Genomic DNA, 16,562 nt, shown 5'->3' on the forward strand with positions numbered 1-16,562 from the left:
TTGTGTTTAAATGCTCCAGATGGCTGATTGAAATGTTACTGAAACAAAGGAACATGTTGCATTTTTATACACTCTTAATCCATCTGTTCTACTTAGGGCATTGAGGATCTTTATGAAAGCCATCCAATGAAAATATATCAGGGTTTAGTAAGATGTGCCAACCAAATGGTGAACCATGACATAGATTTATATGTATCCAAGGCAGATGCTTTAATCTCAAACGACTTAAAGGGACAATAAGTAGGGTTTTAAGTGTTTTATTAATCAAAGTCTTTATTCATAAATATGTCCTTGTTGGTGTCAAATGACCTCTGCCAGTGATCTAACTTTTCTTTGTAAGCTTAGAATTTCTTCTCTTTACTTACATTGAACGGGTAAGTCCAAGGCGGCTTCCATGTCGTTCCGCCGTATTGATAAGCTATAATAGCAGAGAGGGACAAAAAGCACTACCCTATCAACGCATTTCCACAACGCGTTTTCATTTAAAACACGTGAACCAGCTGAAATGGACAACGAGATCAGTGATTACATAATGGTACCGTAGTTGGAACACGCATTTGGAAAAGCGAGGCGCTAAAGAGCACTATTCGTTTGAATGCAAAATACAATTTTACCACTAGATGGGGGTAAATCCTACTTATTGTCCCTTTAAGGCATACTTTTTTATCAGTTTGTGTATTCTCTGGGAATCAAACCCTGACATTTTGTATTGCTAATACAAAACTTCAGTTAAGCTACAGGCCGACAGGAAGGTGGAGTATGAACACGTGCGATAGGACCCGAAAGATGGTGAACTAATGCTGCGTTTACACCAGCCGTGGTAGAGGCGGCAAGCGCGGATGATTTACATGTTAAGTCAATGCAAAGACGCGATTAGGCATCCTGCGGAGCGGATGGCGCGCTCCGCGAGAATTGAGCGTTGCCGCGGGAAACACGCAAGTTCAAAAATCTGAACTTCGGCGGATTTCCGCGCCGCGTTAACCAATCAGGACCTTGCTGTAGTAGTGACATGATTACAGGAAGTGAGCGGAGTGGCAGAGTCTCAACGGAGTCGCAGAAGCCCCTCCCATGACGCGAATTTCAGCGTGAATTTCTCGAAAGACTAGAATTTCACGCGCGGCTTTCACGCGAGAATGACGTGAGTGAACTCAAATGTACAAGCGTCCAACTACGCGCGAATTGCGCGTTTCTACCGCGGCTGGTGTGAACTCTGCATAAGGATAGCTGGCGCTCGTTTGCAGTTTTATCTGGTAAAGCGAATGACTAAAGGACTTGGGGCCGAAACGATCTCGACCTATTCTCAAACTTTAAATTGGTAAGAAGCCCGGCTCGTGGAATAGTTAAACATTTTAACTATGTGTAACTTATATAAAAATAAAATTAAAATAAGTTAAGCTAATTCAACATACACAGTAAAATGTAAAAGTTCAATCATTTAAAAAAATATTACTTCAATTGGTAACGCCTAAAATGTGAAGATTTTTCTATTTTAATTTTCTCACTTTAAGTGAAAGTTTTAGGTTGAAAATGTGTAAATATTTTAGCTGTCACCATTTAAGTAGTTTTTAAAAATTTCACCTTAATTTTTTCACTCAAAGTGAAAGTTTATAAAACATCTCCTGATGTTTCCTGAAAAGGGAACAAGATGCTGTGTCACTATGACGATGCAGCGAATTCTCTTGAAAGGGAACTTTATTTTTTAGGTGTTACCAATAAGGGCTGTCAAAGTTGCTCAAAAATGACGTTCAAATAGTCCCCCTAAAAAAAACCACGAATATTCGAAGATCTGGTTGCGCATTTTTTAAATGACGGGCATTACGTCAATAATAGGATAAATTAATACAAAGAGACATAACTACTTGTATAGGTAGTCTATTTAAGTTTAAGTTTAAACGTTTTAAGTTTAAATTATTAATTTCTCTGTTATGGCCTCTTGTCATGTTGCAGACAAAGAGCTTGTGGCGGGCGATGCAAAGTAAGTGTCAAGACGTGACTGTTTAGCTGGAGTTCCACACATTATGGTCTCGTACACACCGCAAACTTTCAGGAGTGACAACCGCATTTAAATGCGAAAATGTGATGATTGACACGGAGAAAACCATAGCAACGGCTGTCTCACGTGCTTATCACTCACAGCTTTGACCAAAATAATTTAACAGCATTATGTTTTGCAATAAACCTCCGTCGTGGCGTTGTGTATTGTACGCATTTGTGGGGCTGCGCGCGCTCTTGCAGTGTTGCCAGGTCCTCGTTTTTTTTGTACTCACATACCATTTTAGCACTTAACCTTTTATGGCTTTTGGCTTATGAAGCCATACTACCATGCCTCTACTACCACGGGCGTCCCCCCCCCAAGAAATTAATTCGAATATTAATTTTCACCTTTGAAATCCGTTTTTTTTTTACTATTCGAATATATATTCGAATTTAGAATATTCGTTGACAGCCCTATTACCAACTGAAGTATGTTTTTTAAGTAGAGTATCTTTCACTTTTTACAGTGGTCAACTTATTGGAGTTTTTAGTGTGTGCTGTTTTATTCAGCAGAACAACCAATGTTAGTCCAATAATCAGACTCATACTCTCTTACGTTGTCGGGAAAGTATGCATGTTATAAATAACCAAAATCATTACAAACCAATGTGATTTTTATTTTCATTCATCTTTTTTTGTGCAGTAGGTTATTGAAGTTTATTCTCCAAGCTTATGCGTCGAAAGCCTGTTTTCATAATCTCCGAAAACCGCTAAATATATTATGGTAAAATAGAGTAATTGTAGGATCGCTGCGCTGCGTGCCATCATTCATTTTTGGATCCCCAGAGTTTATTGATTGTACTTCAAAATCTAGTAACCACTACTGAGCGTCTAGTGCGGTGTTCACAAATAAAAATTCAGCCTTTGCTGCCACGCAGGCTTTTATCCCAAAGCTTTGTGGTTTCCAGTGTTTTTCTAATTTCTCTTAAAAAAAATAATTGGCCCTCATTATAACATAAATGGCACAGTCTTGTAACCATAAGAAGTATGTAAAAAGAGTGTAATTCAAAGCTCCCAGTTCTTCTAACGTGACTCTGTGCTCTGTTTCGCGCGTGTGTAGCGTCATCCAGTCTGGGCATCGGATGTGAAGCCGATCAGAGGCACAAGCCCCCAGACGTCCAGACGTGCTCTGCAACTCCAGGACTCCCTCTTCTCTAAAGAACTGGAGAACATGGGCAAACATCTTGCTGGTAGGTTTTTGGCACCCAGACACATATTAAACAGACCGTACCTTTCCATTACTACCCGACACTGTCAGAGGCCACACATCTGAAAGTCTCCACCACATTCCCGTCTGCGTGTGAACACGGGGGAAAGGCACATGATTGGCTAATTAAAAGCTGATCCACCTATTAAAAAATACCAGCCATCTTTTATTCATTTAATATTGCCTCCACCGCAGTCTGAGCTTGTTAGTGACGCTGTGAAGCGACAAATCGCTGTCTGCAGATGATCAAACTCAGTCAGTGGTTTTTATCGGGTTTGATCTCGCAGACCTTTGTGCAACATGGAGTTCCAAAACCAAAGGGAGCACCAGAAACCAGAGCCAAGAAGTCCGACATGTGTCGCGCAGTTGTTTGTTTATGTATGTCCTGCTTTATTTTTATTTCAGTCGCTGTTGTACACCACGTACATTTGCTACATATTAAGTTTTTAAGGACACTAAAAGGGCAAAGCAGCATCCCTACACTCTGAAAATGGCTAAGCCATCTTGAGTAAATATTGAACAGAACACATCGCTGGCCAAAATTGACCCAATGTTGGGTTTGTTTTAATCCAACTGCTGATTTATTATAACCCATGGTTGCATAACAACAACCCAACAAATACTTGCATGGGGTAATTTTTAACCAAGCGTGTTTTCTGTTTAATATTTGGACAACTTTATAAATCATACAGAATAATGTTTGTTAAAAATCTAACATAGTAAAAAGGGGGTTGGTTAGGGGAGGGAATATATGAAGAGTTTGGTTCCAAAACGCAATAAATCCATTTTGACTAATTTTGGTAAAAAGGTGTTTTCTATACCAAGAAAGTGACAAGATGAAAACTACAATTTTCTGCTACAAACTTTCACAAAGCATCTTTAGGTTATAATAACATTAAAAATTCAAATCCATATCAAAGATTTATTATAAAAACTAATTATTTTTTCCACAAAATGCAATAAATCCATGACAAGTTTATTTTCAAAATGCTATAAATCTATTGAATCAATATATAAATGTGCATTCATCTTTGCCATGTTATATCAATTTAGTTGACTAGTGTACTACACTGATGGCATTAATCAAAACACTTACTTTGTAATATTAAGAACACTGTCATTGCTGCGGTTATACTTGGGACGTCATCGCTGAACTTTTTTGACAGCGATCAGCTGTAAAATGTTTGGTCCTGCTCAAATTTCGTTGGCTTTGCGTAAAATAAAAGTTTTTATAAGATACCCTGGGGTCAATGTGTTAAGGAGCATTTCACCAGTAGAAACATTACTCCTTATGGGGTGTTTGTAGTCTCACCCCCTCAACAAAGATATTGGACTTCCTGCTTTCAATGATGCAAAATGACGATTTTTACATCATTGAAAGAAGTAAGTGCAACACTGATATCTGTATTTGTCCTGTCTCAGTGGCAACTGAGGAAATGATGCACGAACATACAAAAACATGACTGGGGTTCTAACTATACAAAGCTTAATGCAAATTGGTGAAGTGTCCCTTTAACATAGAGACAAAGCGCAGTGCGTCATAACATAAAAACCACACCCACCAGGGGGGAAAACAATCCAACCGTCTCCATTGACTTTGTATTGCGAGTGGCTGCCTCCTTGTCATTTTTGGTTTATAACAAAAAACTGAATAATGCCTAAAAGCTGCCGTGTGACAATATGTATATCTAACAAGCCAAAAAACCCAGAAATACTTTTTATAAGCTGTCGACCTCAAAAAACTAGCATTTAAAGACACAAAAGTGGAAACAGGCAACTTTTCATAGTACTCCTAATAGTAGAACTGCATCTATAGGGGGAAACGTAGTCGACGATCCACTTTTTTCTCCTTAAAGGCAGGGTTTTACGGCTCAACAGCTTATAAAAACGTATTTCTGGGTTCTTTGGCTTGTTAGCTGTACATATTGTCACACAGCAGCTTTTAGGCATTATTCTGTTTTTTGTTATAAGCCAGAAATGACAAGGACGCGGCCTCTCTCAATACAAAGTCAATGGAGACGGTTGGATTGTTTTCCCCCGGTGGGCGTGGTTTTCACATTTGCATAACTGTGCTCTGTCTCTATGACAGAAGCTTGATACTGTCGGGGGAACAAGCAACCGGGATTTTCTGTCTCCTCAGTGCCTCTAGCGTAAATTATTAGATGTTGATGGCTTACGTTTCTTTCCCGTCACATAAAACCACCACAGGTTTATCAATGCCATCAAAGTATTATTTTGTTTTTGTTTGTTTGTTGATCATGAAGTACAAGATGAGGAAAACTAGAGTTCTGTGTGTATTCAACGCGCCAACATTGTTGTTTACAATGCGTTGAATGGTGCGCTGTGATTTGTTGAGGGGATTTATTGCTTTCTGTAGAAGAAAGGAGTTGCGTTTATTGCGTTTTGGGAAAAAAGGGAGAAAAGATGACAGAAAAACACGGCGTATCTTGGATTTTGCGTAAAATTAAGAATTACTCTTAAATACTGACCTGATACTAATTTTGGCAGTAACTATTTTTTTTAAAATGCCGTTTATCGCGTTTTGGATACAAACTCTTCATATATTTGTTTTAACTTATTTCTAAAAATATATATACCCTAAATGTGACAGGTGTTTTGAGAAATGTCGCTGACTAAAATTCACCCACATGCTTTGCTTTCTGACTTTTTCCAGACAGACAAAACATTTTTGGTCCATCCAGCACTAATCCATTAGGTTAGTCTAAGAGTCAAAAAAACACATATATCAGATGTTTACAAACATAATCCAGACCGCACATCCAAATGTGGTTGGAAATCAAATTAAAATCTGATATTTTTTGGAATGTGTTTTAGTCGAATTTTAAGTATTTATTTATTTAATTGTGACTCATATCATAAATGTGCAATATTCTTTGGGACTACGTCCGAATACACATTTGCAATCAGTGTCAATGTCAATGTTCTTATCATGTCGATGTGAATGTCAAGATGTTATTCTTACTTTTTTTCACAGTTTAGCAGTATGCTGCATGAATGTGCATGTGGGAAGTGTTTATCTTTTGTGTTTCGAATGTTGCATGCTTGTTATTCCGTGCCCGAGTGAGAGGAAAGATGTGATATCACTCCACGGGAAAATCGGTTTGGACCTCTCAGATGGCATTCATTTAAAGCCGTTTGTCTGTTGAGCTCCATCTGAATAGAGACGTGCCTACAAGGCCAAGCATTTAGGCTCATTCAACAGCCTAATTTCCCCCTTTCATGCTTTTATTAGCTGTTAATATACTTCATGTTGAAAGCCAGGCCTCCACTTTAATCTCATTACTACCTCAATTATGTGGTCAACTGAATCCTCAGACACCCTTTTCATTTACGATCAGTCTGCATTGCTTTGTTTCAGGGATTTTAATGCTTTGTGCTTGACTTTTTCCCAAAGGACAACGTTATTGGTCATTTCGTAACAGCAGGGAACAGCTTTTCAACACTTTGTGAGAAATGAAACATTTGTTTCAGCTGGTTGGATTTATTTTTCAGATCAACTCCTCCGATCGTTTGTCTCTTCCTCTTGGAGATGATATTTTCTTTGGGTATTTAGGAAGAAAAGATCCGGAATCAATAAAGTTGCATATGTTCTAAATGATGGGTTTGCATGCTTGAAGATTGTAGCCTTGTGGGAAGCACATTTGCTTTTTTTTATCTAGAACTGTTTATAATAGATCAGTTCTGCTGCTTCTAGTTAACTTTCTCTTTCTCTCTTTCAATCACCCCGCATTCTGTTTCTTTCTTTGTCTTTTTGTTTCAGGGTTATACTATACATCATAAATTCCAGTTACTTTATATGACTGAATATACAGCCCAGTCTCACGAAATTTCGTTATATAGTCACTAGGGGTGGAACGGTACACATAAGTCCCGGTTCGGTTCGTACCTCGGTTCAGGCGCCACGGTTCGATTCACTTTCGGTACAATGGAGGGAAAAGCAAAACAAAAATGAAGAAGGCATTTTTTTTTAGTACTTAAGCTAATCTTAAAAACATAGGTGTCCTTATCTGTGTTATTTTCAGATGTCATGAATATGAACTGAAATGCATTTAACATACTATCTCGTATTTCAAAAATGTATACCTCTTTAAGTAATCTTGTACTCATCTTTCATACAAATATGGGTTCAAATGTATTACAAGTGTTACCTAAATACATTTTAAAATTACATTTTGGCCTTATTTCATATTAATGTACTAAAGAACAAAAAAATAGGCTTGTAGGATGAATTAATAGGTGTGTACGACTTCACGAGGGGCTGCAAGAAACGACAAGTGGATGACGTCAGAGTAACGCGAGAGCGATTTGAAATCAGCCTCCTCCGCAAGATTTCTCGCGGTAATCTGACGCTGATGGCGCTGCGTAAAGTTGAGCACGCTTAAAAAACTGAAAGCAGCTGAACTCGACAGAACTGCCCTGCGTATAGAGACAGAGCGCAGCGCGTCATAACCTGAAAACCACGCCCACCGGGGGGGAAAGCAATCCAACCGTCTCCATTGACATTGTATTGCGAGAAGCCGCTTCCTTGTCATTTCTGGCTTATAACAAAAAACTGAATAATGCCTAAAAGCTGCTGTGTGACAATATGTACAGCTAACAAGCCAAAGAACCCAGAAATAATTTTTTATAAGCTGTCGAGCCGTAAAACCCAGCTTTTAAGGAGAATAAAGTGGATCGCCGACTACGTTTCCCCCTATTGGACGCAGTTTTACTAATAGAAGTACTATGAAAAGTTGCCTGTTTCCATTTCTGTGTCTTTAAACGCTCGTTTTTTTGAAGTTGAAAGCTTATAAAAACTTATTTGTTTTTTTTGGGTTGTTAGATGTACACCTTGTCACACAGCAGCTTTTAGGTATTAATCTGTTTTTAAGTTTAATCTGTAAATAAGTTTTTATAAGCTGTCGACCCCAAAAAACGAGCATTTAAAGACACAGAAATGGATACAGGCAACTTTTCATAGTACTTCTATTAGTAGAACTGCGTCCAATAGGGGGAAACGTAGTCGGCGATCCACTTTATTCTCCTTAAAGACTGGGTTTTACGGCTCGACAGCTTATAAAAACTTAATTCTGGGTTCTTTGGCTTGTTAGCTGTACATATTGTCACACAGCAGCTTTTAAGCATTATTCAGTTTTTTGTTATAAGCCAGAAATGACAAGGAGGCGGCTTCTCGCAATACAAAGTCAATGGAGACGGTTGGATCGCTGTCCCCCCGGTGGGCGTGGTTTTCAAATTTGCCTAACTGCGCTCTGTCTCTATGCCTGTTGTATATAGCAGGACAATTTATCTCCTACTTCTCAGCGTGAGAAATACAAAGTGTGGCGTTTGAACTGACTGAAATGCGTGTTTGTCAAAGTGAATGCGTGAGACTTGAGAGCCCCGATTAAATGTATTTCCACTCACATACCTAACAACTGCTGAACAACACCGACGCAAAGTCCTCGTCTTTTCCACCACTCTCTCGCCTGTACTATTGTAACTGACTGGAAAACTGAAGCTTTGCCAAACTTGCGATCTTAAAGAGGCTGGCGGAACGTCTAACTCTTGTGGAACACCACCACTTGCCATACTCGCTGTCGGCTGCTCATTCACTGACTGGACCGGCGTCGACGTGACAAAAAAATGCAGAGTGCCAGAGAATGTAGACGGGCTCTGATAGAGCGCATACATAGGCGGAGCTCGGATGCATCGGCGCCAATCAGAGCTTCAGAGCTAAAGCGGGGCAACAGATTAGCTGTCCATAAAGAACCCGCGTATCTAACAGTAGTTCCGCATTACATTAATTATTTTGCACGCAAGTTTTTTATTTTTATACCGTGTATTCTCCGTTTAAATTCATGCACCGAACCGTGACCCCCGTACCGATTCGGTTCGAAACGAATACATGTATTGTTCCACCCCTAATAGTCACATATTTTTCTTATTCTTTTTTCGTGCTATTATCATGAATTTCCGCGTTTTTTTCGTGATCGTATAACGAATTCCTGTTTTCGTGTGACCAAACCCAAACCTAACTCTAACCCTAACGCCAGGCGACATATAAAAAAATAAATCAGAAAAAATAGTATAAACCAATATATAAAGTAACATTCTAATGCAAGCACCACATCTAACCCTAAACCGAAGTGACAATGGTTTAAAAATAAGAAAAAGCAGTTGAGTAACCAATACGTGATAATCACACGAAAACAGGAATTCGTTATACGATCACAAAAAACGCGAAAATTTGTGATAATAGCACGAAAAAAGAATAAAAAAAATATGTGACTATATCACGAAACTTTGTGAGACTGGGTAGGAATATAATAAGGGCAATACAGAGTTCTGTCATGAAAATGGACAATACACACAGTAGTATTAGATCATTAAGAAACTTCAAAGAAATTTGTTTTTTATTCTGTTTTGTAGTATTTGAGATTTAAATATGTAATGAAGTGTAATAATGTATTGCATTTGTAATAAATTTAATGTTTCTACACTGTCAGGAAAAATTGTCAAAAGCTGTCACTGCGGTGGCATCTTTTCAAAAAGCACAGCTTTGGACCTTAAGAGTTCATACTGTATTAGTACCTAATAGTACATATTTGGATATTTTTAAAGGGTGAGAGTTGCGGTACATATTTTGAATTTTTTCTAACAGTGTGTGCCAGGGGTCTAAAAACTCAAACTGGCTTGGGCCATTTCTGAGAATGACATCTCGTTAAAGGTTTGCAAAGATATTTTACAAGGCTTTGAACCAAGGATCAGAATTATGGCGTTTACATAATGTAGCCTTTTTTAATGTTCGATGACAAGATAGAGACTTAAGTAAATTATGTAGACTAATAATTTAAGTTGAATGTCCTCATGATCAGCCAACTTTTTTATGTCCCACAGCTGACATGGAGCGTTATTAACCGGTTCGGGAACTTAATTTTTTTTTTCTAACCGGTTCAGTAACGTCAATTTTAGGGTTGAACCGAAAACCTGAAACGTTAAAATACCGTTTCTGTTCGGAACGAACCAATTGGGAAAAAAATCTGGTTCAAAGCCCTGCTATTTTAACATAACAACCCAGCATTTTTCATAATGCATAATAGCATGTCAAGCTCATAACGCTTCTACTTGTAAAAATGCATCTCGGGACCCTTGCGTTCTGTTCCATTGCTTCATTGTCTTTATATGGTATTGTTTGCCATCATCACAAATGATTGATGTTCATATAATATTTTAACAACAAATTCTTTCCAACAAATTCTTTACATGTGTGTTTTGGTGAGAAATTACTGGATCAAGTTCCTGTATACCATTTAAATTGGAGTTCAGGGGTTTGTGATTACTTCTGATTGAATACAGACCCAACAATCTGATTATCCATTTACAGAATTAAATATATCACATGCCGGAAAAGCTGTATACACAACAGTCTGAAATAGTTTCCATAATGGGAATTAATTTGAAAAGCTGTGTCATGACATCACATTCTGCATTCGCATTAGTAATCTGGACAACATGCATGTGTTTTACATTTTAGAGCGGAAAAGTAATGTTGTTTCTGGGTGAAATACTGTAACTGTTCACACAAGCAAGCGAGGAAAGGATTCTAAAATGCATATATACATAATATTTATAATATCTCACTAGAATCCCTAGTACATAAACCACTTGAATGATGGTTATGGGCCTAGTTTTGTTTGTGTAAATGCATGGCACAGTTTCCTCTGTTAGACATTGAGTGTCCGCTGCCCAGATGCTCCAACTGAAAATGAGTTTTACAAACAAAAATATTTGATTTGCTACCAACAAAGCAAACAAATATGTTTACATGAACCCAGTACATTGAGTAGCTCCTGTACTCACACAAAGTAAACATGCCATCCAATTTACAGTTTACAGCCGACTGTAAAAACTTCTGCCCATGACTTTTAAAAGACGGCAACAAACTTCAGGAAATTATTTCAGTGGTTTTGTTAACGGGAATCTATGAATGGTTAATGTCACACGGATGTGTTTTAAGACTGTTCCCAATCCCACATGCTTTTAATAGTCTTTTAAAAAGTTTTTTCTTAATAATGTTCAAATTACATTTGTGCCATTTCATCCAGTATGCTGATCGAGACAGGATTTTATTGCTAAAATGTGATTGTCTGTTCTGCATGTGGGTGTTAGGATATTCAAAGAATGTTAAAATAATATACAGCATTCATAGGCTTTCCTACAAAGTCAGAATTGAATTCAGATTTATTTTTTTAGATTGAGAAAACAACAGACACAAGTCTGTAAAACACAACCTCCTCTGGAAACCATTCCCATCATTATAAGCCTGTAGTCATGTAAAGCCACATCAGTGAACCATGGTCTTTATTATCCCCCTGTTGGTAATTTAATGTTTTGTTGTCCTAATTTCTTCAGAGGTGGAGAAAGATTTGGCCAAGCTGGCAGAGCAGGGGAAGCTCAACCGGAGTCCAAACAGTCCTCACAGGAGCTTGCTTTTGACACCCCTCTTCCACACCACCAACAGCCAGCCTGTTCTCGGACCGACATCCAGACCGCAGTCTCCCAGTAGCCTTTCCGCAAAGACCACAGGCTTACCCCTGCACAACACCAAGCCCACCACACTGGTCATGGGCCGGACGTCTCCCAGTAACCCCAGCAGTCGTGCCCAGACCCCTAGCGGAGCACGGACTCCCAGCAGACCTATGACCCCCAACAGTCTCATGATGCGATCGTTGACTGCTGGGAGTCATGGAAATCCAGAGCGTGTGTATGGACGTTCCAGAAGCCGGCCGGTCACGCCGACCGGACAAATAACCAGGCCGATCCTCACACCGCCAGGCCTGAGCACTACAGATTTATATGGAGGTCTGTGGAGCACGCTAACCGAGGTATACATGCATTGCATTTATTAAAGCATTTGAAAATATTGTAAATATCTTCATGGATGCTTAAGCGGAGCCAAGTATCATTTTATGTAGCTTTGAGTCGGTGTGTCAGGTGGGAAATGTTAAAACTCACCTTTGGTTAACCCTATAAACCTCAGGTCAATGAGTTTAAAATCACACATGCTTACTGTTATTGTACCGGTTAGCTCGTAAAAGCTGTAGGCTGTGTAATATTCTATTGTCCATGTCTGTCTATGGTCTATTCATCTCATGCACTATTGATATAGAACAACAGAATATGAAACGATTCACGGATAACTAAAGGATGGATATATTTGCCCAATCCTCGCTTTTATTATACACAAGTCGCACCTACACTCTTAGAACGAATGTGTTAAAAACAACACATTAGTGTTGATTCTGGGACAACACACTAAATGCGTTGTCCCAGAATTCACCCATCGCTGTGTTATTATTGAAACAACACATCTTGTGTTACTTTTAACACAACATGTGTTATATTTTAACACAAAATCAACAGAAAATGACACATGATGTGTTAAAATTACACATAATGTGTTAAAAGCTTACCACACAATGATGTGTAAAAAATTAACACATCCTTTCTAAGAGTGTATAAATATTCAACAGCCGTGAACAAGAATCTCATTGTTAGCTCATATCCTGATGACTGAACATTGTGTAGTTCAGTCTTTGAATATCGATATCCAACTGCACATCTCATTCAGTTCAGAATGAGAAATACAGAAACAGAGATGTCAGATGATTTGTTTCCCTTTACTGTTTTTCCGTACAGCGAAACGTAGCGTAGATGCACGAGAGCTTCCTGCTTGGCCCATACTACTAATACTTAAAAGAGTGAAAAATGGAAACACATAAACTGACTTTAGAAGGGAACAGAGGGCAATTTATTTATTAAAGGTGGGCTCAAAGGATTTGACCCAGAGGTGTAGTTATTTGAAAGGAAAATAAAACCATCTGTAGAGGGAATGAGCCTGACATGCACGTTTAGCAGGTCTCGGCATCTTAAGTTTCAAGTTCACAGAGGATTTTACTGCTGCTCTCCTGCCGCCTTTCAACACAGACATAAGCACTTTCCCCTATAAACCCGTGAGACTTGCTGAATACTGGAGCAAATACTGCATGGATCATCTTAAAATTAGGATATTATAAGATTCAGATAATCTTAAAATTATAATTGTCATGATTCAGACTTGTGTGGTGCTTTTGTGGATGTAAAGAGAAAATCATACTACAATGACCCTCTTATGAATATGTTGATACTAACTTAGAGAATTTATTTCTCTTTACTCTAACAATGTGAAATTAAAATAGATTTCAACTTCCTAAAGGAAATTCCAGTCAGTACAAGTCAGAAATCAGAGAAGAAGAAAGAAGCTAAACATGTAACTGATAATCTGTCAGATATAAGAAGCAACAAAACCAAAAATTAAAAAGAAACAACCAATCACTATTTCGGGTGCATATACACTATCAGAAAAAAAAAGGTTAAACAATGGTCCCTAGTTGTGACTGGGGGTGGTACCTTAAAAATACATCTTTGTTCCTTAAAGGGACACTCCACTTTTTTAAAAAAAGCTACTTTTTCAGCTCCCCTAGAGTTAAACATTAGATTTTTACCATTTTGGAATCCATTCAGCTGATCTCCGGGTCTGGTGGCACCACTTTTAGCATAGCTTAGCACAATTCATTGAATCTGATTAGACCATTTAGCATCACGCTCAAAAATAACCAAAGAGTTTCAGTATTTTTCCTATTTAAAACTTGACTCTTCTGTAGTTACATTGTGTACTAAGAAATTAGTAAATAAAATTAAAAGTTGTGATTTTTCTGGGCAGATATGGCTAGGAACTACACTTTCATTTCGGCATAATAATAAACAACTTTGCTGTGTACCATGGCTGCAGGAGGCACAATAATATTACGCAGTGACTGAAAAAAGTCCCCTGCTATTGAAAGTTACTATTTTCAAGTGTCACGTAATATCCAGTCCCTCCAGAAAAACGCAATTATGCGATTGCATGATTCAATGCATATTCAGCGGAAGTCCGCATATTTATGCAGGGGTTGCATTTTTTAAATACCTCGCATAAATTGCAGATTTCTGCTCGAAAAATATGTGGGGCTTTTTGTAGCAAAAAGTCCTATATATCTTAGCAAAAAGTTTAAAAATGTTGCATTTACTTCAAACATGCGCAGCCATGTTCCCTTTTGTCATGGGAATGTTAGAAAGTGATGTTATTATGCGACGTGAACATCAATAAAAAGCTGCAAATAGTTTTTGCAAGTTCCCACAATTTTGGCAAGTTCCCACAATTCCATCTCATAAAATTGCACAAATATCCCACATATTCCATCGGAAACTCCACGTTTTTCTGGAAGGACTGAATATCATTGCGCCTGCTGCAGCCATGGTACGACAGCAAAATCCTTGATTATTACGCTGGAATGAGAGTATAGTTCCTAGCCACATCTGCCTAGAAGATCGCAACTTTTAATTTTCTCTCAGTCTTAGTACACAATGTAACCACAGAAGAGTCAAGTTGTAAATAGGAAAAAAATGTAAACTATTTGGTAAATTTTCATTGTGATGCTAAATGGTCTAATCAGATTATTCAGATTCAATGGATTATGCTAAACTATGCTAAAAGTGGTAGCGCCAGACCCGGAGATCGGGTGAATGGATTCCAAAACGGTAAAATCTAATTTTTTTAAAACTCCAGGGGAGCTGGAAAATTAGCATATTTTTTTTTAAAAAGCGGAGTGTCCCTTTAAAGGAACATGCCCAGATTTTGGAAATTTAGCTTATTCACCGTATCCCCCAAAGTTAGATAAGTCCATACATAACTTTCTTATCTCCGTGCGTGCTGTAACTGACGCAGCCCCCACTAGCTTAGCTTAGCACAAAGACTGGAAGTAAATAGCTTCAGCTAGCATACTGCTCCCAATAAGTGACAAAATAACGCGAACATTTTCCTTTTTATGTGTTGTGATTTGTATAGTCACACTGTGTATATATTCTCAGAAGGCAAAGCACTGCTACTTGGGCGGAGTGATTTACTCGCAGCACCCGAGAAGCCCCTGGTGAGGAGCAGAGAGTTCGGTCAAAGTTGTGCAAATCACTCCACCCAAGTAGCAGTGCTTCGTCTTCAGAGAATATAGTTCTCAGTATGTATACTGTTAAAAGATGTCTGTGTGTCATATGACCTTGTTATTTGTACATGCCGTGACTATACAAATCACAACATATAAATAGGAAAATGCTGGCGTTATTTTGTCACTTATTGGGAGCAGTATGCTAGCTGAAGCCATTCACTTCCAGTCTTTGTGCTAAGCTAAGCTAGCGGGGGCTGCGTCAGACAGAGTGACAGCAAGCACGGAGATGAGAAAGGTATGTATGGACTTATCTAACTCTGGGGGATACAGTGAATAAGCTAAATTCCCAAAATCTGGACGTGTTGCTTTAAGAGGTACATAATAATTCCTCATTGGCAGCTATACATCTGTGCCCAAATAATTATACGTACTGTATTTGGACCTTTTGAAAGGCTACTGCCCCAGTGATAACTATGGACCATGTTGTATCATTATGACATAATTACTGTCATTTCAGGTTTGAATGACATTTTATCAATGTACTGTAAGTCAACATGAGATAAACCAATTCAATACTGTTTGTTTAACACTTGAACAAACCCCTAACCAGAAAAAGTCTGACCAACCCAGTCAGGCTGGTTTGGATTGAGTGGTTTTAGAGGGTTGTTGGGAGATCAGCATGTGCCAGCTAAGACCACCCAACCACTTAAAACCATTTAAGCAGTATCAATAAGTGTGAGTACAGTGCTGTCTTGCAATGGCTGTAATTGTAATTCTAGTGTTTGTGTTTGTAGGATGAATTTTACAAGCAGTTGCAGGCGGTAAGAAAGCCCTGGCGGATCCCTAGTGACACAGAAGGCGATTGTCTTGAACCGCCTGAGCAAGACAAATGTGAGTATCTCAGCTCCATCTCATGAACTGAATGAACCCTGGAGCTTAAAAACTTAAGATTTAAGTGTATACTTTTCAGATTTAAAAAAAAATAAACACTTTTTATGGATTTATAGATCGGCAAGTCTGGGATTCTATGGAGACGTATTAATGATCATATCGGGTTTCTAGGTCCTTGGAAATAAATGAGTCAGGTCGAGAGAGCTACTTCCAAGCGTTTAAAGCAGCACTTTTATGGCTTTCCTGTTTTAAAGTCTTCACATATCTAAGAGAGCAGCATGCGTGTGGCTTTAGAGTTTGAAAAATATCAGACACTTTTATTAGGTTGATATGATCTCATAAACATATCTTGAATTTCCATTACAGTGGATCCCTGAAAGATTTAAACATGCTCAGAGTCATATTTGTTC

At 38.4% G+C, this 16,562-nt stretch overlaps 1 protein-coding gene across 2 annotated transcripts in view; it reads left to right on the forward strand.

Annotated features, from left to right (window-relative positions):
• The window catches only part of c25h8orf34 (chromosome 25 C8orf34 homolog), a 113,964-nt gene that overhangs the window by 91,733 nt on the left and 5,669 nt on the right, over window positions 1–16,562 (forward strand). For both annotated transcript variants that reach the window (XM_055182298.2, XM_055182299.2), the window contains 3 exons: window positions 3,095–3,224; window positions 11,654–12,126; window positions 16,056–16,152. In XM_055182298.2, the coding sequence (XP_055038273.2) occupies window positions 3,095–3,224; window positions 11,654–12,126; window positions 16,056–16,152 (700 nt within the window). The remainder of the gene's footprint in view (window positions 1–3,094; window positions 3,225–11,653; window positions 12,127–16,055; window positions 16,153–16,562) is intronic.

Source organism: Misgurnus anguillicaudatus, chromosome 25, assembly GCF_027580225.2.
Source record: "Misgurnus anguillicaudatus chromosome 25, ASM2758022v2, whole genome shotgun sequence".
NCBI classification, from domain to species: domain Eukaryota; kingdom Metazoa; phylum Chordata; class Actinopteri; order Cypriniformes; family Cobitidae; genus Misgurnus; species Misgurnus anguillicaudatus.